This window comes from Poecilia reticulata, chromosome 17 (assembly GCF_904066995.2).
Source record: "Poecilia reticulata chromosome 17, P_reticulata-male-v2, whole genome shotgun sequence".
In the NCBI taxonomy this organism is placed as follows: Eukaryota; Metazoa; Chordata; class Actinopteri; order Cyprinodontiformes; family Poeciliidae; genus Poecilia; species Poecilia reticulata.
Window position 1 is genome coordinate 21,006,501 of NC_088846.1, and position 27,866 is coordinate 21,034,366.

Genomic DNA, 27,866 nt, shown 5'->3' on the forward strand with positions numbered 1-27,866 from the left:
ACATTGTATTGGACTAAAAGTAATTGATTTGGACAAAATCACATTCTTTAGATGTCATCTGATAAAACTTAATTTGTTGTAAAATATTAATAAAATTAACTGTGAGAATAAATAATTGTCATTTCAATATGATGTCCCTTATATTAATGTTCATAGTTGTATCTCTTGAAAATAAAATTTATTTGATAAGACATACAAAAGACAATCAAAAAATATATATGAATATATATACAAAAAAATATAGTTGCATCTGTAAAAATAAATTCAGCATAAAAACTGTTTGGTGGTTATTATGTGTTAAAGTCTTTTAGCACATTTGTAAGGCGCTTCATTTTTTTCTCCATGACTTTCTTGCTGGCCTCTGTCTCCTCCAGGAGCTGACGCATCTCTTCCTCTACTTCATATACCTATATGGGAAAAAAAAAATCACATATAGACAATTACAAAATAAAACTATATTACAGTTCTTTGTATTATACCTTCACTGATTTAATTTCTATTTTCAGCATGGCAGAAGACAATAGGATGATGGAATGACAATCTGTCTTATAACATCTGATGAAACTTAGCAACAGCAAAACAAGTGTTGACATGTGCATGAAATTATTGTACCTATAGCATCCTAATAAATTATTAGCACTCTTGAAAAAAATTGCATGTTGTATTTATGCAGAAATAAAATCCATATTTTACCTTTAGATTAGCTTGTTCTATGTGTTTTTGCTTTTCATTAGACAGCTGCAGCAGCTCGGCTTGATGTGCGGCCTGGACAGACTCCAGCTGCCGACGAAAAGCATCATCCACACAGCGCAACTTGTCCACTGCAGCTCTGCATAAGAGGCAATGATAACAAACGAAGCAAGTTATTTATGTGAAAGACCTAATGTTTAAAATGCAACACAAGTGTTCCAACTTTCTAGTTCAGTTGCAACAGATAAATTATGTTTAGTGTAATAATATTCACTATCTTGTTTCAAGCAGAAATGTAATAGCATAAAAGTGGTTGAGAAAACTTATTTTTTTACTACATTTTGTGTTAACAGCAAATTGTTGCAAAGATGTCTAACATCTGGCAACAAATGCAGAACCATTTCATTAAAAGTGCATCATAAATGCAAAACAAAGCAGAACAGAAATCTGCTGAAGTTACCTGTGCGCCTCTGATGCTTTCTCTCTTTCTTCCAGCAGCAGGCGCTCCTTGGAATCAAAATTTTCCTTCATACGCTTCACTTGGCTTTCAAGGCGAGTTAGCAGCTCTGCTTTCTCCTGCCACTTCTTGTTTGAATCACTAATGAAGGATGAGACACATAGAAAATAGGCCTGGTTTCAGACACGAATTACAAAACAGATATTCCTGCATCTAACACAAGAACCAAAATTAATCTGAAACATTTACCATGAAATCTGTATCCTATTTCAGCAGAAAACAGTAGAGAAGCTACTTGCATACAATGTTGTTTTCATCTAAATCTGATCAAATCCTTTGTATTCCACCTAATTTTTAAACATGTTATCAGACACACATTCTCCTTATTTAGATTTGCCTGTAAATTCTTTTGGCATCCTCCAGCTCTGCTTCCTTGTCTTCCAGCTGCTGTTTCAGCTCCTCTTTACGCAGGCTAAGATGTACCAGCTGCTCTTTCAGCTCAGCCTGCTGGCTTGTTTCATCCTCCAGCTGCTGCTGAAACTTTTTTTGGGTCTGCACAGCCTCCTCCTTCAACCGGCGGATCAGCTCGTCACGCTCCTGCAAGGACTGAACAGCAGGAAGGCAACGGATGACAACGGAGCCAGACAGTCTCTTGCTTAAGGCTATTCTGCATCAAATACAATGTTATTTTTCTCACTCAAAAAGATGAGATTAATAATTGGAATGTGAAAAATCTGCTGGAAGAGTAAAGATTTTAGTAAATATTAAAGCACCTCTTTCAGTTTGCGAATGGTCTCAGTCTGGTCATCCACGATTTTGGCTTTGATTCTAAGGGCGTCGTGGTCTCTGTCGTTCTGTTTTCTCTGAGTCTCCATCTCAGCAGTCAGCACCTCTATCCTGGCCTCCAAACGTCCACGATCCTGAGCCAACGACGCACCTGGGAGAGAGAAATAAGTACAAGCAGGAATTAAATTATATCTTTCATATTACTGTTGGACAGTGATTTGTGATAGACTAGCATAGAGTAGAACATATTTGTGAGGTGGAAGGCCAAAAAGTTTTAGTCTCATCTGACCAGGTACATAGATCCAATTTATAGCACGATCAACTAAATATGACTTAAAATAAAATAGACTTCCTAATTCCATGCCTTGTAATTGGGCAACTGTCTCTTTAAAAAGCTTCTGCTCTTTCCAATCATCAGCACATCTTAACAACAGTGCTCCTCTACTTTATTATACAACAGTTTGACTGAGAAATACTTTGTATGATGAGCTCAGCAGATGCACAGTTCCACCAGGTGTTGCTGCTGCTGCTAGTTTGGAGGAGCTGAGCAGGGAAGGCGTGGGCGAGGGGTGTTGTGTGAAGCAGAAGCTCGGCTGGTGACAGCAGCCGAGCAACATGAGGCAAAGCTCAAAAAAGTCTATTTTACATTATGTCCTCCGAAACCCCTTTAAATTGCTTATATAAAGGCCATATTTATGGTATGCAGGCTAGTAGTTACATTGCCTTCTTAAATGCAAAATACAAAAAAAAAACATGGTGTGACTGTGGTACTGTATGTAAAAAAAAATGTCTTAAAAGAAATTGTCCTTCTTTGCTTTGTAGTTGCTAATCTCCAAAATGACCACTAGATGGCAAAGTTACTGTCCAACCCTCATATTAGCTCTACAAGCTTTTTTGTTGTGGATTTACAGGTATATAAAGCCTAAAAGTGCATCTCATTGTCTCCACTGCCAAGTGAAATGCATTCCAAGTTATTCCCTGGATCTCCCTCACCCTGCTGAGCCAGCTCCTGGCCCCAAATCCTCCTCTCAGCTCGCAGACCGTCAATGACCGACTCCTGAGCTGTGAGCTGAGACAAGAGCCGTGCCTTTTCTTTCTTCAGCGTCTCGAGCTGCAGCCCTAATCGTTGGCTTTGCTCTCCCTCTGCTTCCAGGTAGTGCACACGGTTCTGGCAGCGGAACAGACACAGACTGGATTAATGATCACTATCAATCTTTTTAAGACTGGCAGATGGTAAAGCAGCAGAACCATTCAGGATTCATTATATCTGAAAGTAATACATTCCCTAGATGAGGCAGGTTTTGAAAAGGGGCCAGGTAATACTATCCTGCTTGTCCGACCAATAATATTTAAATCCTAATCAGGTAATGATGTTAACTGAAAATAAAAATCTACTTTCTGCTTCACACCTTGAGCTCAGCGACAGAATCTTTCTTGGCTTTGATGAGCTCAGAGATTCGGGTCTTCTGTTCTTTCACCATTGCGGTGAGTTCCTGCACCAGAGCGCCTGATTTCTTCTCCTTTTGCTGGGACTGAGCAAGGCTCGTCTTGAGCTCCATCAGCTCTGCAGTCATATGATCACAAGCCTCCTTCACCTGAGGCAGAAAAAAGTTGAGCGTTTAAACATCAGAGAAGTTTGTATTTAATCTTTGACAGACTTGGCATTTCATCAGCAAGTCTCAACTTGTGCCCGGCCAAAGCAGCTTCTACATTCATTGATTTGCCACAAAGCAATGTTTCAGAAATGCATCCGGCAATCTGTTTCTCATTCAGGCGTTTCTTGAAGGTGAACAGCTCGAGTGACGTCAAGGACAAAATTGTGCAAGTGGTGGCAATCAGAAAAAAAAGATTGCATTTTGTTCAGAGCCTGAATAAAAGTATGAACTGATTCAAATATGGTCCTTCTGTAAAGCTTCCCTCCAGTGGCAATCAAAGACTACTTGTCCTGAAACAAATGATCCCAACTGAGTCTGAGCTTTTATCTTCAGTCTTTAAAAACTGAGGCCAGTACAGTTCAATCACTTTAAGAAAGCCAAGTAATAATTTACAGTTTAAGACAGAAAATCTCTAAAATTCAGGACAGTATAAAAGCTCTGGCAATATTTCAGCTTTTTTCATTTTTCCATGCAAGCTCCCTTTTTTATTCATGAGATTATTTCAAATATGCTGCTACAATAATTACTTTCAAATAAAATGCATTTTGGGGATTAGTCTCTGCTTCAGGTGGAGTGACCACTGGTGTCTTTTCCACCTGTGATAGTAAGGCTGTTCACCAGGCCTGCTGGTTTAAATTACTGAAGACTCTTCATCCACCTCTTGTGAACAACTAATTACTAAATAAAAAGAAAAATTATAAAAGGTTATTCTCTTTTTGTTACAATTTTTTTAGACCATACCAGTGTAGACCCACACCGTTTAATATGGAAGTGATAGTAAATCAGACTAAACTTTTCCGTTTTATGTCCAAGGCTTAATCTCATGTCTGATGTTTTTATTTATTGATTCAGTATTTGCTTAAAAATTCAGCCCCACATGTACTTGTTCTTAAACACTTTGTACATGTAATTTCAGAAGAAAAAAAAACTTATGCCCATCATACTTACAATGGGGGCAGGATTCCTTGAGTAAAATAAAACCAATAAGTCCCCTCCATTTTCAGGAATAACAAATAAATAATTGTGCGTTTTAATTAAATAAAGCAAACAGGTTGCAGAACTGCTGAAAATCACCAGGTTAATTTGATCAAAAATGTTGTATGCATTATGGCATCTTAGTAAGACCAGACCTCGGAGAAACGCGTTGCCTCGATGGTTAGCGCCATACGGAACTCGTCCTCCAGAGCAGCGTACAGCTTCCTGCCCTCTGCCAGCTTCTCCTGCAGCTCCGCCTCCCTCTGCTGACGTCTTTGTTCCACTGCTGCTACTTCCTTTGATACTGCCTGCTGGAAATCTGCCCCGCCGGGCTGCAGCCGCAGCTCCAGCTGTTTTCTGATGGAAGATGAGAATCGGAAGACAGCATTGACATGTATGCATCACAACAAAATCCTTAACATAATTATATTACCATGTATTTTACTTTAAGCTAAAAGAGCATAAAAACAATCACATTTATTAATTTATCAGATATATTTTTCAACTCCATTGTTCCTATATTTAAAAAAAAAAAAGAGTAATGTGTTAAAGATAATTTTTTCAACGTTGTACACCAGGTGTACCACACTGATCCATTTCAGGACCGCTACCCTTCTCCACATATATTAGTAAATTACCAGAAAGTTGTAATAGTGTTGTAGATCAGGCTGGTATTATTATGCAGAAGCAAAACCTCCACATTTTCATTTTCTGACTGTATCCTGATCAGACTTGGAGAAACAGAAAAGGCTTATTTTAACTTTTTTTTCTTTTTTTTCCTAGAAATATTTTTGCACAAATATGAATTGTGGTCATGTTTACAGGACATAAAAATAGGAAGAAATGTTTTGTGTGTGTTTTGAAATAAGCAATTTTAAAAGTGAGAAACTAGATGTAGTGTTTCCATCAAGTGTACCTGTGCTCCTGCTCCCTGGATGCTAGCAGTTCATGCAGCTGCTGCAGTTTGTCTTTGTGTTGTCGGACAGAAACTCTCTGGATGTCCAGCTCCCTCTTCAGAGCTGCTGCCTTGTTCTCCAGCTCCTGGTGACGTTTCATCTGAGGAATCATGTTTAGTAGCATCCTGTGACCCGCACTGGAGAATTATTTTACTTTCTACATTTGCTCTTAATTTGATGAACCTTGTATAATAAGAATAAACAGGTTAGGGTACAGTATTCAGATCTACTGAAGTATTTTACAGTCTCTTTTAGTACAAACACAAACTTCAGCGTATCAGGATTTTATGTGACAGGCCAATACAAAGTGGAAAATAGTTGTTAAGTTAGTATAATAAGAATACATGCTATCGCACAATTTTTACAAAGAAAAAAAATTAAACATTGTTTATACATTTGTATTCAGCTACTTGTACTTAAATAGCCCAAATAAAATCCAGAGCAACAAACTACCTTCAGAAATCGGGTTTATAAATAAAACAGTGTAAATCAGCATTAATCCAGCTGTTCTGTTTGTTAGAGAATATAAGTGAAGAAGCAGCATCATGCGCACCAAGAGGCAACAGAGCAACAAAACGCTTGAGGGTGGACTGATTCAGATCACACTTTTTGTTGCCTTTGGCCTGCATCCAACGCTTTGGGTGGTAAATAAAAAGTAATTGCAGTTCAAGATGGATTTACAAAGCATTGATATGAATGGCCTGATATCAATGCAAGCTACAATTTTCTGATTTTTATTTTTAAAGACTTTTTAGCATTTTTCTTCCACTTCACACTTATAGTCACACAAAAAAACATCAAAATAATGCGGTAGCCACTAGGGCTGTGTAATAATATCGATTTTGCGATATATATATATTATATCGATATTTTCTTTGCTAGAAAAAAAATCGATATTCATCCGCAAGTATCGTAACATCCAACTGTCACCTTGCTCACTCACTGCTTGCTTCGCCGGGAGAGTGATTAGGTCATCAGGCTTAGAGTGATTCCTTCCGATGTTAAGTGTCAAGGTTAAAAAGGTATCAAACTATTCAGAGACTTGGTGCACTTTATTTACTTTACAAATGCATGTAAGCTACAGTTTGTACTGTTTCAATTAAAAGAAACATGTTTTCTCACCACTTCTTTGATTCATTTTGTCCAGCTGTCGACTTTAAGTCTGTGTCCATGTCCAACCAGAGCCAGGTATTGTGTAGTTGGTTCTTTTAATCAGTTTTCAGTTAAATTAATTCAATCCAACTCTATAACAGTCACAAAATGTCACCAAAATCACTCTGTCCCTCTAAAATCTTTCAGAAAATCGCAGAAGTGTATTGAATTGTATCGTGTGCTGAATATTGCAATTTATATCGTAACGTGAGCAGAATATCGTGTATCGTATCGTATCGTATTGTGACATTATTGTATCACTACAGCCCTAGTAGCCACTCAACATGCCCTCCTATCCACAGTGAGAATGCGTACCTCCTCAGCCTGCTGGCGAGCCCTGAGAGCGTCTCCATGGGAGACGGTTTCCTCCAGTCTTTGCAGCGCAGCCCTGTGTTGTTCCTCACTGCTCCGGGCCTGCTCCAGCTGCCGACTAAGAGACTGACACCTTGTCTCCAGCTCCTCGACACGAGCCTGCAGCTCGGAGCGTCCCGATCTCTCTTTCAGCAGCAGTTCCTTCAGTCTGGTTAGTGCAGAACACCAGGAGTTACAAGCTGAATTTATAATTTATCTGGGTTGAAGTTAGGTTAGAAAAACAAACAACTTGACTCAAATTTTGGAAATGAACAAATGTATAATGGAGGTGAAATGTAAATCATAAATCACTAAGGGAAGGAAATGCATAATGTAAATAAAATGCCTCCAAACTGCTAAATCTCGTACACAGCAAACAGATCTCAGAACTGATGAGTCACCACTTGGTAATCGTTCTGTTCTGTTGAAGAGTGTCGATGGTGACAGGAACAGCTGTGTTTGCTGTTACATTGTGACAGCTGAGACTGATTTGTGTAATACTGCTGACATATACATACCACAAACCCGTAATTACGCCATCACGCAAATTTATGTAAATGAGAAAACGATGCAAACAAGGAAAATGCTCCAGACAGCGATGCCTGCTTGTGCAGAGGAGACACAACAAACACAGCCTCATGTGCAACAACACCTGAAATTAGAACTGGAGAAAATGAAATGCTGTTAAATAGTTTCTGCTCCCTTAAGGATTCTTTATATTTTTCCCTCATTTTGATTTTATACATTGAATAAACTGCTTTTAATTGATTATTTCATTTAATAAGGGAAAAATGCCATCCGGTCCAACCTACATCCCCCTTGTAATATCATATATTTTTTGGAAAGCTAAACTCAGTTTCACAGCTCCATTATTACCGCACATGCAGAAAATGATTTAGATAGAAAATCTCTGGTGGCTGAAACATATCAAAGCACCACATAAGCAATCTGAAAATCATTGGCATCAATCAGTCAGGAAAGGGTAATGAAGCCATTTCTACTACTTTGGGACACCAGCGAAAACAATCTAGCAGTGATGAAGCTTCCCAGGAGAAGCCGGTCAGCCACGAGAAACAGAGGCACATCAGTGATTCAATCAAGACGTCCCAAAACACTGCAAGCCTCATGCAGTTCAGGAGATCAAGATTTAATAAGAAAAATGGTGAACAGAACTACTGGTGACAACAAAATATGTAGAGGCCCATCTTACATTTGTCAGAAAAATATTGATGATTCCAAAGAGCTTTAGCACAATAACGATACAAAATTTAAACCTTTTGGAAGAGGAAGGTCATAACAAATGCCTGCCATTCCTTCTGCAAAGAATGGCAGGAGGAGTTATTAGGATTAGGGAATAATAACTCGTCCCAATAAGGCCGTTTTTTTCTCCGAATGGATAAAGCCATCATTTGAAAATGTATATTTTTTAAATCACTCCAGTTATCTTTATCCAATTAGCTTGATGATCTAAAATGCTAAAGTGAACCCCTTTATATTAAAAAAAATCCATAAGGGAAATACACTTTATCACAGCACTGCAAAAAACATGGATGGACGGACAAATAAATCATCTATATAGGACCACAATGCAAGTTCTTCTTCGGTTTCCTCATTTCATTTTAAATTTTGTTTTCGTGCTGCTGTTTGTGTGCAGAGCCATGTCCAACTGCACCTCCCTCCCTCCTACCTGTCTGTGGTGTGCAGAGCCATACTCTGAAGGTCTTTTTCCTCGCTGACTTTTGTTTGCAGGCACTTCAGCTCCTCTGTCAGCTTCCTCACAGCTTGTTCTGCCTTCCAACGCCTCTCCATTTCCTGATCCCGCTCCTCCACGATTATCTGAGTAGCACAATTTAAAAAAAGGGGGGCTGGGTGATCTTGAATAAGTGTGCACGTATATCTCATTGATTAGTCTTACTATGCCTCTCTAACTCCCACATTCACTGCAACTTTTGTATTGTAAGAGAATAAAATCATTAAGTTCTGGCTCGTTGTATTCTCTTGTTCTCCCGGATTCAGTGATGCCATGCGTGGAAATAATAGCCACATAGAGATGACAGTCAGCGTTCCACGTCATGCATTTCCAGAGTTTATTCCAACATTTAAAAGTATAAAATCACATCGACAACACAGACACTTCAAACAGACTAAACCAGACATTATTTTACCTGAGACAAGTAGAAAAGTAGCAAATAGAAAAAGGCAAAAAAACGCGTTTTTTGGATATTGCCACGCGGCTGCAAATAGCAAATCTGATTTGTTCCTCTGGGGTGTAGAGTTTTATTCAAAAGGGTGTTTTTTTGTTTTCTTTGTTTTCATTTATGCAATTATGTGATTAAGGCGTGTTGTTTCCCTTGTATGGCTACAACTAGTATCAAATTACTAAGTTGGGACATTCGAAGCAATTTTATTACCTTCTGAAACCTGTTTAATTTGAGGGCTACGGCGCTCTCTATGTAGACAAGGGAGACCAAAGGTCCTTTAGAGCAAGCTCTTCTCATGCGAGTTTGAAATGTGATTTTACTCCTAATTCCTGGTTGGAACAAAGCCTCTAGTCTTTTACCAGAGTTCAACCAAAAGTTAACCTGTCTTAAACCCATTTTACTTCCCTGCCGGGGAAATTCCTCCAAATACAGATCAGTACAGTAATTTTAAATTGACATGAAGCCTGGTATGCAAAGTGGTTCAGAACTTCTCCATCCTCTTAGATCAAAGCGCAGATTTTAATAATTAAGACAGTAAGAGAATATTCCTGAGCATTTCCAATATTAACACATTCATTCTAAACATTTTCCAATTAATATTATGCTAATTTTGATTTAACTAACTGACATTACCGTTTGGCCTAGGTTAGAGACTCCAAGTAGTTAATTTAAAACTACAAATTAGTTAAAGTCATGTTAATTTTAACTAAATGGTATTCTACTAATTAAATTGCAATTATTAAAAATATTATGTGTTGCTAGTTTGTTTTTCTTTAAGTTTTAGTGCTTTCTCGCTATGGGAGATGACTTGAGAAGTCTCCTCCGCTGCCTGTGTGCCTGAGTTAATGTATGGTTCCTCCCTGATAACAGACATTTTTTTCTGCAGGTCCTCTTAAGATGTTATCCAAAGGAATCCTGCTTAATCCACTATTTTCACATGTCGTAAGATTAACTGTAAGTTAATTTTTTTGTTTATTTTTCCTCAACAGTATCTAACATATATATTTTTCATGTATTTATTTTTAACTAACTCACGTCGTCTTGCCTACAGACATTTGGACACATAGACAGCCTCCCCCCACTGAGTAAAGAGGAACACCACCAATTTTATCCCATCAGTCTGTCACTGGGATACGAGGGGGTTTCTATATATGTTGCTTCAGATTTCTACTGCTGTTGGTTGAGAAATGAAGACACTGAAACAAAAGGGACAAAAGTTTGGTTTGTGAAATGCTCATTTAAGTTACACAAAAATAAGTATATATCAATAAGTTAGAACATTATAAAAACCTTATTTACTTCAGCATTTATTTCTGTAATTTAAAAAAAAAAAGTTTCCATCTGTCTCAGTGACTTTGCTGTTGTGCCCTTGGGCAAGATACTTTCCCCACTCCGCCTGCTGCTGGTGGTCAGAGGGCCGGTGGCGCCGGTTGGATGGCATCCTCACTTGTCAGTCTGCCCCAGGGCAGCTGTAGTTACTGTATAGCCACAGCTACAGAGCTGTACAGCCACAGCTACACACTCACACACCATCAGTGTGTGTGCATGTGTTTGCATGTGTGAATGATTGGATGTAGTGTAAAACTGACGTACCACTGGACTCCAGAGGTAAATGCAGACCATTTACCATTTACACACAAAATTATTTACACCATAAGCAGCATCCATGAACATATGAGCCTTAGTGGAATCTCATTCTCAGGCAATTGACTTGAATATAATGATGGCCCACCTTTTAACACCCTTAGCCCTTCTGGGAAGCTGTTATTACTCTTTCTATTTGTGAGGTCAGGCAGTGATGCTGGATGAGAAGACCTGACTCGCAGCGTCTGCTAAGGCGTTCCATCAGATTGAGGTCAGGACTCATGCAGGTCAGGTCAAGCAAGTTCTTCAACACAAAACTCACTCATCCATGTCTTTGATGTGCATTGATGTGCAGTAACAGTGGCACAGGAAGCAGCCATCGCCAAACTGTTCCCACAAAATGGGCAGCATAAAATGATTCAAATGTCTTTATATACGGAAGTATAAAGAGCTCCCTCCACTGGAATTAAGGGTCTGAGTCCAGCCCCTGAAAAACAGCCTTAAGCCTTAATCCCCTTTCAATCAATCAAGTTAATTTGTATGGTTCAACATACATAAAAACTGAAAATTACAAAGTTATAAAGAAAACACCATATACAGACATATACAGTGTCATCACCAAAACAATACACATCAAATATGTTCGTAAATGCTTCATTTATTATTGTTGTTCAAAAGCAACTTTAGACAGGTGGGTTTTTAGTCTTGATTTAAAGGAATTCAGTGTTTTGGCTGTTTTGCAGTTCTCTGGACGTTTGTTCCAGATTTGTGGCATATAGAAGCTGACTGCTGCTTCTCTGTGTTTGGTTCTGGTTCAGAACCAGAAGATCTGATAGGTCTGGAAGGTTGATACAACAACAGATCTTTGATGTATTGTAGTGCTAAGCTGTTCAGTGATTTATAAACTAACAACAGTATTTAAAAGTTACAAAAACACATTGCTAAAGAAGCTCCCTCTTAACAGATTGGTTTATCTAAGGATGTTACTAGAAAGTTGAGAGGAAGGAAAAATGTAGTAGAAAAGAATGCACTCACAAAAAGGATTCCCACAGCCTAGAGAGGAATGTGAAGCAAAGTCCATTCAAGTGTTCGAGGGAGATTCAAATGGTGTGGACTGCAGCTAGAGAATCTACTCAAACGTGAAATAAGCAGTGGAGTTTGAGAAAAGTCAAGAGTAAAGGTTTATACAGGGTCATATACATTCTTATAGCTAGTGAAGAGATTAAACTACTAAGTTTTCAATGGCATTCTAATTTACAGGAAAGTAGTTGGGAGTTGCAGTTTTCTTCAATTTAAAAGTTAGAAGTTCATAAACTATTTTGCAGTGGCTCGGAGCAACCATCAGATAAATCACAGCAGCTAGAGCTCTGATGAAATATGATCAGGATGTTTGCAATATTGTGCTCAGGACAGATAACCTAAAGATACAGCTCTTTGGCAACAGAAACTATAAATATGTTTGGATCATTTGCTTGTTTTTTTTTTTTAAAGTGCAATAACCAAGCAGATATTGGACTCTGCTGCTACAAAGATAGCCGGATTTTTATTAGGTTTCTGAGCAAAAGTAAGGACAAAAGTAGGACAATTTGTTTTTGTTTTCTACAGGAGACATATTCTTCAGTTTTTATTTTTTTATTGTGTTTACAATATATTCACTTACTAAAAAAATGCTAGAATTCATCCAAGTAGATGAACCATGCAGAACATACCCTGTAGGTTTCTTCTTCCTGAGAGGACTTGACTGTTACACCGCCGGAGGTCTTAGCTGCTCTCAGAGGTCGCTTCCAGGTTTGAGAAATGGACGGTGCGGCTCTGGCTCCAGCAGCCTTTCTTCTGGGCCCCAAAGCAGACTTTGACATGTTCAGTTGACGATTCTCCTGATCGCTGCAAAATATAAACAAAACACAGGAAATGAACTGGCTCTAAAACTAAAGCAGAGCAGATCTCCAGAGAATGTCTGGAGTCAAAGCTTAAAATCCTAGCATGCTTTACACAAATGTAAAATATGAGTCAAACTGGAGCTGCAGAGTGGACAGATTTAAGCCTACAGAAAATAGAGCACAAGTCGTAAGCAACTGATGGAGAGAGATGAGAGAGGACAACAGGACATCCTCGTTCTTAATGACGGAGGTGACGTGATGAGACATTAAAAAATAAGCATCATTCTCCTGGTTTTAGGTGTAAAATGATTTCCTCTATTATCAAGGTAACTGATTATTGAAGTCAAAACATAATAACATGATAATGCCCTCAGCTGCATTGTACATGGCTATTAAAGGTGCTATTTTTTAAAATGACTACTCCAACAGTTCCATGGACTTTCCACCAGTGATTAAGATGTTTCATATGCACAAAATATTTATTTAAATCTCAGAAAAAAAATCTGTTAAAAGCACAGCCTCACCTGTCTGTTCTGGTGCTCTTGGACTCCTGGGTGGTCGTGCTTGTCGTCGTCGTGTTATGGAATTTGGAAATTCTTGTGTGTTTTTTGTTTTCTTTCCCGTCACATTCGCTTTCTGATGTCTGGTCTGTGTCCCTCTTGGTTTTGCGTACCTTTGTCTGAGCACAAGTAGAGATACTAGCTTTTTCACCTGCAGGGGCCTTAGCAAATACAGAGAAAATATACATGTTAGGTAGGAAACAGACTCAGAGAGAGAATTCTGATTATCTGACAGACATCAGGACAACAGATTTCAATGTATTTTATTGATATTTTATGAGCTAGACCAAGACAAATTAGTCCATAACAGTTACAAGGAAGGATGACAATATGTACCTATTCAGATTTTTATTTTAAGTCTAAAAAGTTAGGCCTGCATTTATATTCTGTCCTTGATTCTCCAAAAGCCAGTGCAACCAACTGCCATCAAAAAACAATATGTCTCTGTTATATAATCTCAGCATAGACACAGCTGTGCTGCCAAGAACTCAGGGGTTTGATAGACGCCTCAAATCGATAAACAAAAACGTCACGAAGACCAAGAAACAAAGTAGACTGGTAAGAGATGAAGCGGTAGAGATGTCTGAGCATCCAAAACATTAAAGAGCATGGTATAACTGAAAAACTACAATCGACCTAAGCTGGCCTTAAGGGGGAATCTTTAACTAGAGAAGCAGTCAGCAGACTCTGGGCAGATAAGAATAAAACAGATTTTTTTTGCCCTACATTTTAAAAAATAGTTTGTGGCCTGAACTAACGTTGCACATGACCCTGAACACACCATCACCACAGTGTAACATAGTGGTGGCAGCATCATGCTTTGGCAATGTTTTTGCTTTGCAAAGACAGGGAAGTGTGTCAGAGCTGATGGCAAGACAAATGGAGCTAGAAACAGGGCAAACCTGGAAAATATTTAATACAGGCCAAAAAGAGACTTCACCTTCCAACAAGATAATAACATTAAACAAAATGCCAGACTTACAGTATAATGGAATGGTGTAAATTATGGCAATCAAATCAGGGTTTCTACACTTCTTCCATATAAAAAATCTATACTTAAACTGACTGAGCTTCAGCTAAAAGGAGGAAGGGCAAATATTTATGCCTGCAGATATGTGAAGCTGGCAGAGCCATACCACAGAAAACTTGTGAATGTTGTTGCAATAAAAGTTGACTCTACAATGTATTGACTCAAGGGGACTGAATGGAATGCCACACTTTTTAATTCTTTTTCACAAAAAAATGTGAAATCATTTAGAATGTCTCCTTACTACCTTCACAATTATGCGCTTCTTTGTGTTGGTCTCTAATGTAAAATTCCAACGTTGAAGGATATGAATATTTTCGCAAAGTACATTTGATTTATAAGTTTATATGTGAAATCCTAAAATATTTCCACATAACTGGATAACATATTGAGCTGGGATTCAGCCTTTATAAGTCATGCCAGTGACTGGATCATCAGTAAAGTCTAATATGCAAAAATACTTTCTAATGATCGTTTTCATATGTTACCTGCTGGATCAGCTGCGATACCTGGTGCTCCAGCTTCCTGATGCGCTCTTCATTGACGGGGTCAGGTGAAACGGTAACAGTGGGACAAACTGGCTGAGAGTTCCGATGGACTGGTTGGGTGACTGGACCTGTGGCTGCGTCTGTTGTTTTTTCTGAGGCGATCTGCTGCCGAAACTGAGTTAGCGCCTTGTCAATGCGTGGCGTGGTGACAGCACCCCTAACCTGAAATTATATTTTTTATATTTATATTTTTTTTATTTCAAGGTTTCAACTTTGCTTTAGGCACAAATTTAATTTTTATGGCTTTTCACAACACAAGACAGAATGTGTATATTGCAGTCGGCTTTGCCTGGGACCCTAAAGTGTCATCTATCAGTCCATGATGTGCCTCCTCACCCAGGGCGACATCTAATCAGGGGTGGCAAGAGTCAAGTATGTAGATGGGGATGTCTCAAGTGTTTTTCAGACACTTCTGCTTGATGTGTGTGAAGACAGTTGAATATGAAGAATGGGTGAAGAATAACGTAGGCTACCAATTGTATTGAAGTGCTTGTTTGCAAATGCAATATCATGCAACAGACTGGAGGAAAATGAAGTACAAATAAGTAACAGTGGAATAAAATGACAGATTACCGCTTCACCGTGGCTCGTATCGGAGGAAAGCAAAAAGTCCACGTAGTCATCCAGGCCGGGGATGTCACTGCTTATTCCTGGAGATGAAGGATGTCTGAGCCGGTCCAGGCCATCCAGGACAGAAATCTGTGGCAACGACTCCATGACAATTTCCCAGTATCCTGCAATAAAGCAGAAACACAGTTGCATTAGAAAAACCTATACACAGTTATGATTAAAAAAAAACATTAAACAACTGTTACTATCTTAATATATTGAATAATGTCAAAGTTTGTCCTCCAAACATATTTTATCTATTCTTATCCTGATTTGCACCACTTATGTGGCTTGTGTAACAGGAGAACGTCTTGAACGAGAATATCTGTATACAAAGTCAGATAAGGACGCAAGTTATCAACATCTTTTCATAAAAATGAAAACAGCTCATTTTATTGTTGCCGGCTGTAAATTAATCATGAACAGAGGAAAACATAACTGGAATATTTTGAATATTAAAATGTCTGTCAACCTAAATAACAAAGCCAGAGCTGAAAAGAAACAGAAATAACAGATTATAGTTTAGAACTATAATCCGTTATTAACTGTAACAGATTTTAGTTAATAAGGCTGTTAGTTTTATAATGACTTAAACTCAGATGAGCTTATTAAATGAAACAAAAAAGATAAATACTAATCTGTTTATAGCTAACACAGCTTTGAACTGTACTAATCAACTGATCAATTTTGTACCGCAAATATGGATAAAATGATGTTAATATTTGATTATATAGAACTTTTAATGCACTGGCAAAATCTAAAAAATAAACTATTCATGATTAATATAGGAAGTTAAATTCACACAAAACAGGATAATTCGGCAAAGTCATGCTCTTGTTTTTTAGATTGAATATTTTTTTAATAATCAGATAAAAAAAAAATCCCACAATTTGGTGGTCTTGCATAGATAACACAAGTTTTAAATAGAAGAAATGCACAATAAAAATACTTCTTGGTAGCAGTGCAAGTGCAAGCCTTCAATAACGTTTACAAAAACAGCTGGAAGGGCAGAGAAGGAAATAATAGGAACAGTCTAGTCCTCAGGCTGAACTTTTCTTGTTCTTTTCAGAAACCAGTATACAAACCTCCAGCATGTTTACAAAAACTACTTTCTCCGAGGCTTTCAACAAAACTAAGAGCAGCACAAATATTACATAACCACAAACTTTGACTGTCCAGCTCACGTCACTGGATAATATTTTTCCAGCACTTCGCATTAATAATTTGTACCGTCTATATGATCCTCCTCACAGTCAATATTCTTATGCACACTGTGAGCTGTTGCAATAACTATGATGTGAATCATATTTTTTTTAAACTTCCAAATAGACTAAGACAATTTTACCAGCTATATATGTGTACTTCTGCTCCACATAATGTGAATAAAACCTCAGTAAAAAAAAGACTGCTGGAAATTATAGAACACCACTGTGGATAATAATGAAATTATGCATTTTTAAATTAAACTTCACACCATTCAAAGAGTAACTAAACCACAAATCACCTGTTCTTTGCCATCTTTTTCTTTAAAAATGTGTTTAATTCTGCAATATTTGGCCAAAAAACGTCTTAGTGAGGTTGAAGGCAACTACTGTTGAGTTTATCTATTGGCTGTAATTGTACAGAGTGGTTGATGTGTATGACAATATCGCGTTCAGTTAAAATCGTCTCACTCAGACATGCGCCCCCATGGTGAGTTAGAACCATGGTGAGCATTGATCAAGAGCGCTTCTCACCTTAGTACATGTGTGATTCATTTAGAATGTGGACATGGAGTGGAATGGGTCTCCTCTCTGCTCTGAATGCACAACAACACAGATAGAAGTCACTAAATTTGCCAAAAGTCGCAAGAGGAGTCTGAAAATCACATATAGCGATAAAGTTGCTAAGTTGGCAGCAGTGATTTCCTTTATCTTGACCACAGTCTCACTTAATCCCCTCTGCTAAACCTCACACATGACCACACCCTCTGTGTCTCAGTATTAATAATACAGACAAGAGAAATCTATAGCAACCAACAGGCACAGCCGTACAAATGACCAATTAAAACACTTTTCAATGCGGAAGTTGTGACAAAGATTTGTTTAAAAAAATAAGTCAGAACAACCACAAAAGTTGTAAAAAGTCATTCTTCATATTGGCTATATGTATTCATGGATAACTGTCTTAAAACATTTTCTTGGACTAGATCACTGCATGAAATACAGACCCAGGCAGGATGAAAAGACAGCTCACTGAACAACTATTATCAGTCTGATTCTCTTTAATATAAGCACTTGTTTACTTCTTTACCTATTCAGGTTTCAATTTTTTGTTCAGCGTATCCAAGCTTTTATATTTCCTATTCTGTATTTTCATCTACCTAATTATGTACAAGGGTAGTATTTCTATTCCAACCTGGTGCAATGCAGATGGGGTTGTCTCCACCATCCTGGTTTAAAGTGACGCTGCGTAAGCCTTGTAACCCCAGTAGGCACTGAAGAAGATGATCGATGCTCTCTATGAGGTTGGCATGAAGACTGAGGTGCTTCAGTTTGTACTCAGAGCCATGAAGATACAGCAGACCTGAAAAAATGAGTTGAGGAATAGTTAACATTAAATGTATCAGTCAGTGCAGATGGATCAGAAATTTTCACAAACAGTTCTTAACCCACCTGTGACATTATTTATCTGATTGTAGGACAAGTTTAATTTCTTCAAGTTCACAAGGCCATTCAATCCTGAGAAAGGTGGGACATTGAAAACTGATTTGAAGAATTAATTATTACTTCAAGAACTTGTAAGGAGCTCAAACATTTTGTTTTGGCAGGGAAAATTTGAAAGAAAAACACTCACCTTCAACCTTTGTGATTAAGTTGGATGATAAATTCAGAGTCCTGAGGGAGGTGAGGGAACTCAGACCCTCAATCTTAGATATGCGATTGGAAGAAAGGTCTAAGTGGTGCAAATGCCAGGCAGAGGACAGGCCCTCGATCCTCGGGATGTGATTGCAGTGGAGATTAAGAGATGTAACAGCAGGACTCAGGGGGACATCTTTAAAACTACACAGAAGGAAGCAATGTCAGAGTTAAAGTAGAATAAAACTTTAATCCAAGCATATTCTCAGCATTTCGTTTTACACAAATTCAAGATTTTTATTTTATTAATTACTTCCTTCAATGTATTTCCACTGGTTCTGGTTATAGATGATTTTATTAATTACTTTCTGCAACACATTTACACCTGCTCTGGTTATTAAAAACCCCAATGGTTGTCCATCCATCCATCCATTTTCTTGCACCCTTGTCCCGTGATGGGGTCGGGTCGACCTAGGGGCAATTTGGAGAGGCCAATTAACCTGACGGTCATGTTTTTGGGCTGGGGGGGGGAATGCGGGCTCCATGCGGGGGGACCGGGGCCGGGGGTCGAGGGTCGAGCCCAGGGCCTTCTTGCTGCAGGGCAACAGCTCTACCAACTGCGCCACTGTGCAGCCCCCCCCCAATGGTTGTGATTAATGTAATTTAAAACGAGATCTTCACCAATAAGGTATTTCCTGACCAATCCCATTCCATTTTTGTTCAGGTTAAATATGTCTATTAAAACTAAAACACATAATAGGAGAAAGTGTTTTTTAGAGAGATAGTTTTAAATTCAACATGAAATAGGAGAATATCCTTATCAAAGCATAAGTTTCAGACTTCTGTTCTTAATTAATTCAAAAGTGTTTATTAAAGTACATGTTAATACTCGACACATTTGGAAACAGGAAAGGATGAGAATTTTTTTCTTCATTTTTTAGTTTGGTAGTATCAACCAAGTTTTATTTCTTCAAATTGACTAACTTTTAGTTGACCTTATTATTGAGCAAATTTTAAATTGGCATTTAGCTCATATTAAAAAAATTGCTACGATTCAAATTTAACTATGCTTTTAACTACATGCTTTATTTAAAAAGCGATTCTGAATCCATTGCATTAATGCAAATAAATAAATTATGTAATGTTTAATGTAATAGTTATTCAACGTTACCTTGTCAGCTGCTTGTCAATAAGGCTGAGCTCTTTATCTCCCATGGTAACAGTATCCAGCCAGTTCAATCTGTCGAACTGCTCAATATGAAGTTAGCTAAGAGGAATAACGGCAAACCCCTGCCAAACTCCGCGAACGGTGCAGAAAACTGTATTGAAATCAGCGAAAACATTCCCAAAGTCTTCAGGACAAAAATCACGTAGCCTAGCCTAGCCGAAATGTAGCTTCCACCAGTCGCTGGGGGGCTAAAGGAAATCAAATTATTACCAACTTATCCACAAACAGCAGTCAAAACTACTGGAACAACCCAACAGCTCACGGATACGTTCATTTAAATATACTGAAACAGCACACTGTGAGTTTATAACAATATTTAATGTCGCTATTCGGCTGAGCAAAATTAAAATCGCCGCGTCTGCGTTCACACTTCCTGTTTACATGACGTTGCTAACGGTAACATCCGGGTAAGTTTTCTGCGCTCCACCCACAAGCTATAGATCTAAAACAGTGTATCAAGGCCGAGAGGTGGCGCTTACGTTTATTTTGGTAGCAGCAAAAACGTTAGCATCAGCAATTTACATGATAAACAAAAAGCTAATTAACTGAAATTTAATTTAGTTTATTCATATGAGGTCAATTCACAGCAAATGTCACACTTTGCAAGACAGGGCATTGGAGGATCAATATTTTCAATTTGTTGGAAGTGAAAACAAACGTGGGCAACCACAGTGGCTGATCACGCTATCTTAAGTTTCAGTTTTGGAAAATAATTTTTTTTAAAATCCAAATTTAGTTGACTGCATTTTTAAAAAATAATAAAATTAATCACCAAAAATACAGCATGTCCAGCAGTTGTGCACATAGTGTATTTGCTGCAGCTAAATTAATCTTTACACTGACTAATCTAAGCAGTTGACAACAGTGGTGGCTGATGTCAGCGTATTTTTACTATGGAATAAAAGTTCTTCAGATTAATTTGCAGAGAATATTGACCTGAAATTTTTGATCTAGGCATAGATTGCAGTGGGAATGCAACAAATAAACATAAAAAAACAGAATCATTTAAAGATTTTAGAGAGTAACATTAATTAAACTCATCCATCATTGATTTGCATTAAGTCACTTTCACAAATTGACTTGTTTTAGTGTACAGCAGTGCATCTTTCCCCAGGAACCATCTTTCAGATTAAAAAATAAATAAAATAGAGGATGTCATTGATAATTGATGGTTGATCGCAATCATTATAAAGGTGCTTACTTGACTTCACAAGTTTTTCCATTGTGTTAAAACCCTTCAAAGAAAAAAACCTGTCTGGCATCAAAAGTAATTCACTTACAACAAGAAATTGTCTGGTGTATTTAAGATGGTAATATATCTGACTGCACTATTTTAAGTTATACATTACTTTTTTTTTTTTTTTTTACATATTCTTGGAGTAAAAATAGAAAACGCAGAAAAAGAACCAAGAGCAGAGGGTGAGCTGAGGTTAATCCTTTGCAAAAATCATTGCAGGTTTATTATTTTTGCAGAATCCCAAGTGATACATTTATTTATTTGACTATTTCAAAAGAGAAAACAAGAGTGAAAAGGACAAAAAAAAAACAATCGAAGCTCACATATAGACTAATGTGAAGCATCTCTTGTCCTTGCTGTCAAGATGATGCATGACTAAATTGTTTTGCAGATGTAACAAATGTGTAACAAAAGCACTAAATTGAACATTGAACATGACAGAATGAATCAAATCTACTTTAACTAAATAAAACAAAAACAAGAGCATAAAAAAACTATACAAGACAGGGGAAATTTGAAATTATTTGCAGAGCTTTGATAGATTAAGCATAGATGCATTGTTTCTGCTTTATTTTCCTCTGATAAAATTCATAGCACTGAAAGTTGAGAGCTGTTAGACAAAGCTTGGAGTATGCTTTGCTTTCTTTGTATGACCGTCAGTTAATCACAACTGAATCATAAAGATCCTGACCCCTATTATGCTCATAATTCCTCCAGCAGCTTCGCAACCCGGTGAGAGATTTAGTGCATCGCACCTGAACATCTTCCATATTATAGGAGCTGCATGACTGATCACTGTACTCAATGGCTCCTGGCCAGCTGTGATAGAACCAATTAAACCTGCAAACCAGCCAGTGGCCCGCCTTGACCTGTGAAAATGATGATGTGGTGCTAATGAAGTGACTGAATTAGAAATGCCATCTGTTGCTGCCAGGCCACCACATTTCTCAACGACTACGATTCACAAGGGTTCTGTGTTAAAAATAAAGTGATGCTCTCAATTCCAATTAGGCAACAGGTCTGATGTGAATCAGTACTCTAAGTCATCCTTAGTAGAAAATGTGTTCCTTTAGCACAGCAATGTGTCTTTTTAAACATTGCTTCTTCCAGTAGTTTGTTGGAAAATGGTTACAATAAATCCTGCAGTAAAATTGTGATTTAGGGACACCTCTGCACATGCCGGATAAATAAGATCAAATTTATATCCAGTTTATATGTATTAGGTATATATCTATAAACCTTTAAACCTTTTGTTTGTATATTTGTAACATAAATGATTTACAACATTAGGTAGGCAATATTTTACTATGGCATTACATTTTTCTCATCAAATATGAATTTGACATTCACATTCATTTGACTATGCATTTATTAACTTTTTTTTTCTTGGGAGAATTAGAGATTGATTAACACCCATTTTATCATAAATGGCATTAATGTCTGCTTGTAAAATTATAACACTGTAAAATGATATCTAGCAGATTATATCTTATTTTAAATTTGTGTCATCATAGTACATTACATAGCACATACTACATTTTATTTTTTAAGGCTTTTGGTGCTATCTGTGCTAATGGTGAAAACAAGTGTGGGAGGTGCTGTAAATGCAAAAATATTTGTTTTTTAAGCTTATGATGCGTGAAATATTTTAAAATAAAAAACTCCAAAATGTATTATAAATGTAACTGTCACAAATAGCGGTGCAGCTCTGTCACAACACAAGCAGTGATTCCAGTTTGAGTAAATTTCTTCAGTAATTTGGTGTTTTCAGAGAATAATACCAACACAGTTGTTCCAAACACAAGAGAAACTCTACAATTTGGATATGTTTCCCTAACACTGTGGAAAATAAGCCACAACACATTTTCAAGGATGGGAGGCAGATTTATTTCAAAAATTCTTATCATCCATGACTGTACAACAGATGCAATGAGTACAAATTATCCGTAATAGTCACACCTTGAACATGCTGAAAACAATTCTTCGGATCACTATGAAAAGAATATAAATAAATGTAAAAAAGCTCCTTATTGTGAACAACAAATGAGAAACATGGTATGCATCCAATACAGCGTGAAACAGCAGAAATCATGTCTAGATTTCACCCAAATGTACAATTAAAACAAATCACATTGTCATCAGGTGCCAAAGAATACGAGATTAACTTACATTCATATTCATCTCTCTCCCTGCAGTGTGGCTGACTCACAGAAACATGAACATACAGCAAAATACAACAAAAAGAGAACATTTCATGTTCTTCGGTTCACATAACTGTATTTTATATGCACAATACAGAACAATAGATGATAAGCACACAATATACTGCGTTTGCCTGCATGTTTTTTTTTTTTAGAAAAGCAACCGTTCTTGACTTGAGAATATTCAATGCTCTTTGCATCTTGCAGTAGTCTGGAGAATATTTATATCCCGCATTTTGATAAAGCACACATCAGGAGGCGATGTTTGGATGAGGCAAACAAGCTGCAACACGTCTGAAAACATCTTCCTCTGCTGTCAGTCACTTCCTGCGTTGTCTCCTTTCACTTTAAACACACCTCCCTGATCAAGAGGATTTTGCTGGTATCCAGTGTCACAACGTCTTTGCTGATGGAAAAAGAAAAGAAAATTAACAAGGTGCTTTTAAATGTATGATTTTAGTCACATGTAAATGGTGGCTACCTTGTGAGAATCTTTTCTCTCAAACATTCAAGATTTTTACCAATAAAGGACGCCCCGGATCATTCTCCCAGATAAAGTCTGGTCTTAAAAAAATGAGCTGCTGCTGCTGCATGACTTTAAACAGGCAGCTCAAGCTCAAGGATCCTCCAATTAAGATAAATACAAGAAAATATGCAAAGTACAAAGGGCCAAAAGTCTGTCTATATATGAAGGGTTTTTTTTCCCTTTTTAAACTTTTAAGCATTTAGTTTGGTGTTACTGCTGAAGTGAGAGTTAATTGCATGGTAACACCCACAGAGATCACTCAGAAAGAAGATTTCACCAGTTTAGGAGTTTTTAAGGGATTAAAAAATGGCCTAAATTTTTTTTTAAATCACCCATTTCACTATATTTCACATATATTTGTAAATCCAGAAATCAAGATCAAAACTCTCTCAACTTAAAAAAGCTAAACTGATCTGAGCGTATAAATCTATCCCGTGGAATGAGAATCCCAAGATAAAAGATTTCTGTTCTCGGGCACTTGAGTGCAACAGGAACAAAATGTCAGGCAAGCGCTAGATTGACTCTTATGGCCATTTGTTCCCATAAAGAAAATCAGGGGAAATTTAAATGTCATTTGATGAAAAGAGCAGGTGTTAGAAGGTCATATCCGTCCGTTCTTATTCCCAGACAGCCATTAGTGATAACTGCAGAAAAATGGGCCTTACATTTTCTCCCAGATGAAAAATCGAAGCATCATTTATAAGAACACTGAGTAAAGTCTCAAGCTGTTTAATTCAAATTCTCCGTCTCCTTTAAGATAGATTTAAACCTTTAAAACCTTGAACTGTTTCTATGGTTGACATTATCTGTAGTCACCTACAGATACTTTTCAAAAGAAATAAGTAAGAGAGTTATGTTGATAAATAGGAAGTAAATACTGACCGTACTCAGTTGTCGATGTCCGATATGTGGTTCTCTATCTGCAATACAAGCAATTGAGGCATCAGTGCAATAATCTATAGAAATAGACGTTCTGACACATAACATTTTATTCAGCTGGTTTCAGAATTTCATTAAAAAAAAAATATGAGGGATATATGCAATTTTACAGTTTTTTATGATCAGGCTTCAGATGTAAACTTAATTCTGAAAATACAATAAAAGACTCCCTTATGAAACAAACTGGCCATTTTTGTTTAGGCAGACAGGCATCCTCACTCTACTGATATGTTTAAATTACCTTCTTCTTTATTTTCCTTATCTTTTACATCTTAATTTCACATAATGTTTTAACAAGGTTATCAAGAACTTCAAAACCTTCCTGAAGACATGGAGTATTTAACATGGCCAGGTCAAAATTCATAAATATGTGCTTTGTGAGGAGTTGTTTTATAGGTAAAGATAACCATAAAAAATAAAGAAACCAATGCTTAAAATTTATACAACTAGATGGCTTCAGGTTGTGCCTCCGATCAAACAGTTTTTATCTTGTATGAGTTTAAAATGGTATTAATATAAAAAAAAACACAACATTGAAATCCCTTCCTTTTTGTGTTTCCAGAAATTCAATAAAGGTTTCATGATCTCAAATTGTGTCTCTAAATATTTTAAACTGTATCATATCACACAGATGCATAAAACGGTTCTGTTTAAGTTACAATTTTTTATGACCGGTCTTTGTACCACTTGGTGTAGCTTTAATACGAGTGACTGGGCACAGATTCAACTCAGGCTACAATTTCTGTTTCATAGCCAAAGACGGTACATTACTTTCGTTTGAGAGAGTGAACAACCCACTCACTCCTCGCAGAGAGAGAGAGAGGGAGAAAGAGAAACAGAGAGAGAGAGAGACTGTCTGCTTGGGCTCCTCACCATATCGCTGGTTCCTTCATCTTCAAAGTCATCCTCGCCTCCGTCCGTCATCTCTCCTGCCTCTACCTCGGCTGTTCCCTCCACCTCCTCTCCTCCGGAGTGGTCTTCGGCGTCACCATGGAGACGATCACACACCTCCTCCTGTTTCCTCTGCATCTCTGGCAAAAGACAACGCAGAGAGAAAGAGACCAATGCCAGAACAAAACAGATTTTTTTTTTTCCAGTTTCATAGAAGAAACATTTCCAAATTAGTTTGCCTCTTTTGTTTGCGTGTCTTTGTTCAATACTTTAAATTATGCAAACACTTTATGTCTCTTCCAGTTAATATATTCACAGGCGCTCCTACAGCAGACAGGTTCTGCCCTCCCTCTCTGTTGTTTCTTACCGGTCTCGGAGCGATGTTGCCTCTCAATCTTTTCCAGCCTTCCCAGCAGTGAGTCGATCTTTGTCTTGATCTGCGACAGCTCCTTCTTGATGGTTAGGAGCTGGTCTGTCTTCACTGTGAGCACACATACATAGTTAAAAAGCATAGTTAATGTGACATTAACTTCACCAAATGCACATCAAAGACCTTTTAAAACCTTTTAAAACCTAAGTTTCAAATCTCCGTCTGCGTATTCTTGCTTATTTTAATTGTACGCAGTTCTTTCAATGTCCTGTGAGAAAATATATTTGCCCATTTATCCATAACAACTGGAACGTTTAATTTCTAGCAGTAATTTTTGTAATTTACCGTCTATTAAGAGCGCCCCTCAGATTAATTTCACTCCCTGCTACGTCGACAATGAAATTACTGTAATAACCTGGTATTGATTGGAAAACGCAACGTCTCACCTTTTAGAAACCATCGGAATTTTTCAGATAGCACAAAGTGTGGCGGAAATACGGTACTGATAATTTGGCTGGATCGTTGCTGATACAGTACGTTCTGTCTGGAAGGTTTTAAGTAAAGCTGGAGGCAAAAATCAACAAACATTATATGAAAAGATTTGATTAGATGTGCGACTGTTTTTTGAATATTTTATTTCTTTATTGCAGGTTAACATCTTACCTGCAACAACAAAGCATTTTGAACAACCTTATTGTGGAGAAACAGAAAGAAGTGGAGAAAATGACTACTGAAAATATTGTGCATCGTGTGCACATCTTAAGACGCAAAGCAGCCCGGACTGTCACTCTACCAACTTTACTCTTGACTTGTGTAAATGTTGTTCTCATCGTTTTATGCCAGATGCAGCAAACAGACTTTAACATAAAACTAACAGACAACTTTGAGGGAGTTTCCCTTTTGTCTCATCAGACTACAGAATATTTCCCCCAAAATTCTTGAGGATTATCAAGATGTTTATTGACAAATGTGTGATTTGTGTTCACATAAGCAAACAGAAGCAATCAGTCAATGCTATTTTACATAACGAATATCTCATAGTTACAAACATAAATCGTTAAGCCTGATTAAATTCTTGTTTATTGCATTTTTTACTTTGCTTCTGTGTTTGAGATTAACAACTGATCTGTGTTTTTATTACAGAAAATTACGGTTTTATTGCAGAAATGAAGTGGTGTTTCTTCAACTGCTATTAAGGAAGTTGAACAAAATGAAATAAATGTTCTTTCTTTAACATTTGTTACACAAAAAAGAAAATCAGTGAAATTGTTGAAGCTAGTAAAGGAATAAAGCTATGCTGATGTGAGAAAAACATCAATCAATGGGACTTTCTGCCCTATTTTTAGGTTTCAGACACAATTCTAGGAATATTTTAATCAGATTATGATTCAATAATATATATATTTTTTTATCTTTATATCACTATGTAGAAAAAAGTTATTTCAAGGAAAACAGATCAAAATAATTGGGAAAGAATTTTTGAAAATGGTCAAAAGGTGCTATAAATATAGGTAATTTTGTCACCTTGATATTTTACTCAGATTTACTTACTTTTTTTCATTTGCAAAGCCTTTGTTCCCTGGTCACAGCTTTTACTTTGGCGAGTACATTCTTTTAAGGAAAACAACACAAACAACACCAAAGTTGTAGCAAGCCATAATAATTAACTCTCTCCAAGCAAAGCTGGAAAAATTAATTAGTGGAATGAAAAAGGGGGAGAAACAGTCAACATACGTTTAGGGCCAGTGATGGACGAGCCAATGTTGATTGCTCGGGGGGATGAGGAGGAGGAGGAAGAGGAAGAAGAACAGGCTCTGACCGGAAAGGAGGATTTGGCTCTGCGATTGGACGGAACAACTATCCGAGATCGTTTAATGGGGATGACGGCTCGGGTCGGGGGCACAACGCGGCCGTGGTACTCGAAGAGTCTGAAGGTACAGAAATGTTTAAACAATTCTAAACTGTTAAGAAAAATAAAGATGTCTTACACGGAGAAAGACATGCTTTTGACTATAAACAAAAACATGCTGTTTATTGCCTCATTCACTTAGACTGAGCAGAAAGAAAGACCCACAAAGTATCAAGATAGACTTTAAAACTGCCACATTTTTCAATAAAATCCACCTTAACTTGATAAAACAAGCCACATTCCCCTTAAATTTCACAGAAAACAGCAGATTTCAACCCTTCTATAAATAAACCAGGG

At 37.3% G+C, this 27,866-nt stretch overlaps 2 protein-coding genes across 7 annotated transcripts in view; both read right to left on the reverse strand.

Annotated features, from left to right (window-relative positions):
* Window positions 1–163: 163 nt before the first annotated feature.
* lrrcc1 (leucine rich repeat and coiled-coil centrosomal protein 1) lies at window positions 164–19,999 on the reverse strand. 2 transcript variants are annotated; one of them, XM_081598361.1, is made up of 19 exons: window positions 19,440–19,999; window positions 18,267–18,472; window positions 18,086–18,151; window positions 17,829–17,996; window positions 15,396–15,556; window positions 14,784–14,984; window positions 13,212–13,408; window positions 12,517–12,691; window positions 8,710–8,858; window positions 6,987–7,191; window positions 5,480–5,619; window positions 4,719–4,920; window positions 3,343–3,528; window positions 2,927–3,101; window positions 1,921–2,084; window positions 1,545–1,753; window positions 1,151–1,288; window positions 694–829; window positions 164–407 (listed from the first exon to the last, which is right to left on the reverse strand). In XM_081598361.1, the coding sequence occupies exons 1-19, from the start codon at window positions 19,481–19,483 to the stop codon at window positions 291–293; spliced, it is 3,039 nt and encodes a 1,012-aa protein (XP_081454487.1). In that variant the 5' UTR covers window positions 19,484–19,999; the 3' UTR covers window positions 164–290. The 2 variants fall into 2 exon arrangements, with proteins under 2 accessions (XP_081454487.1, XP_008432687.2); XM_008434465.3 differs by having other exon boundaries at window positions 14,763–14,984; window positions 19,440–19,994.
* Window positions 20,000–22,596: 2,597 nt separating this feature from the next.
* Window positions 22,597–27,866, reverse strand: part of LOC103479799 (RNA-binding Raly-like protein) — a 63,422-nt gene continuing 58,152 nt past the window's right edge. For 4 of the 5 annotated variants that reach the window (XM_008434458.3, XM_008434457.3, XM_017310039.2 and 1 more), the window contains 6 exons: window positions 27,395–27,588; window positions 27,212–27,271; window positions 25,658–25,771; window positions 25,273–25,430; window positions 24,343–24,380; window positions 22,597–23,340 (listed from right to left, as the gene is read on the reverse strand). In XM_008434458.3, coding sequence (XP_008432680.2) covers window positions 24,348–24,380; window positions 25,273–25,430; window positions 25,658–25,771; window positions 27,212–27,271; window positions 27,395–27,588 — 559 coding nt within the window. In that variant the 3' untranslated portion in view covers window positions 22,597–23,340; window positions 24,343–24,347. The remainder of the gene's footprint in view (window positions 23,341–24,342; window positions 24,381–25,272; window positions 25,431–25,657; window positions 25,772–27,211; window positions 27,272–27,394; window positions 27,589–27,866) is intronic. The other variant, XM_008434459.3, reaches the window with a different exon arrangement.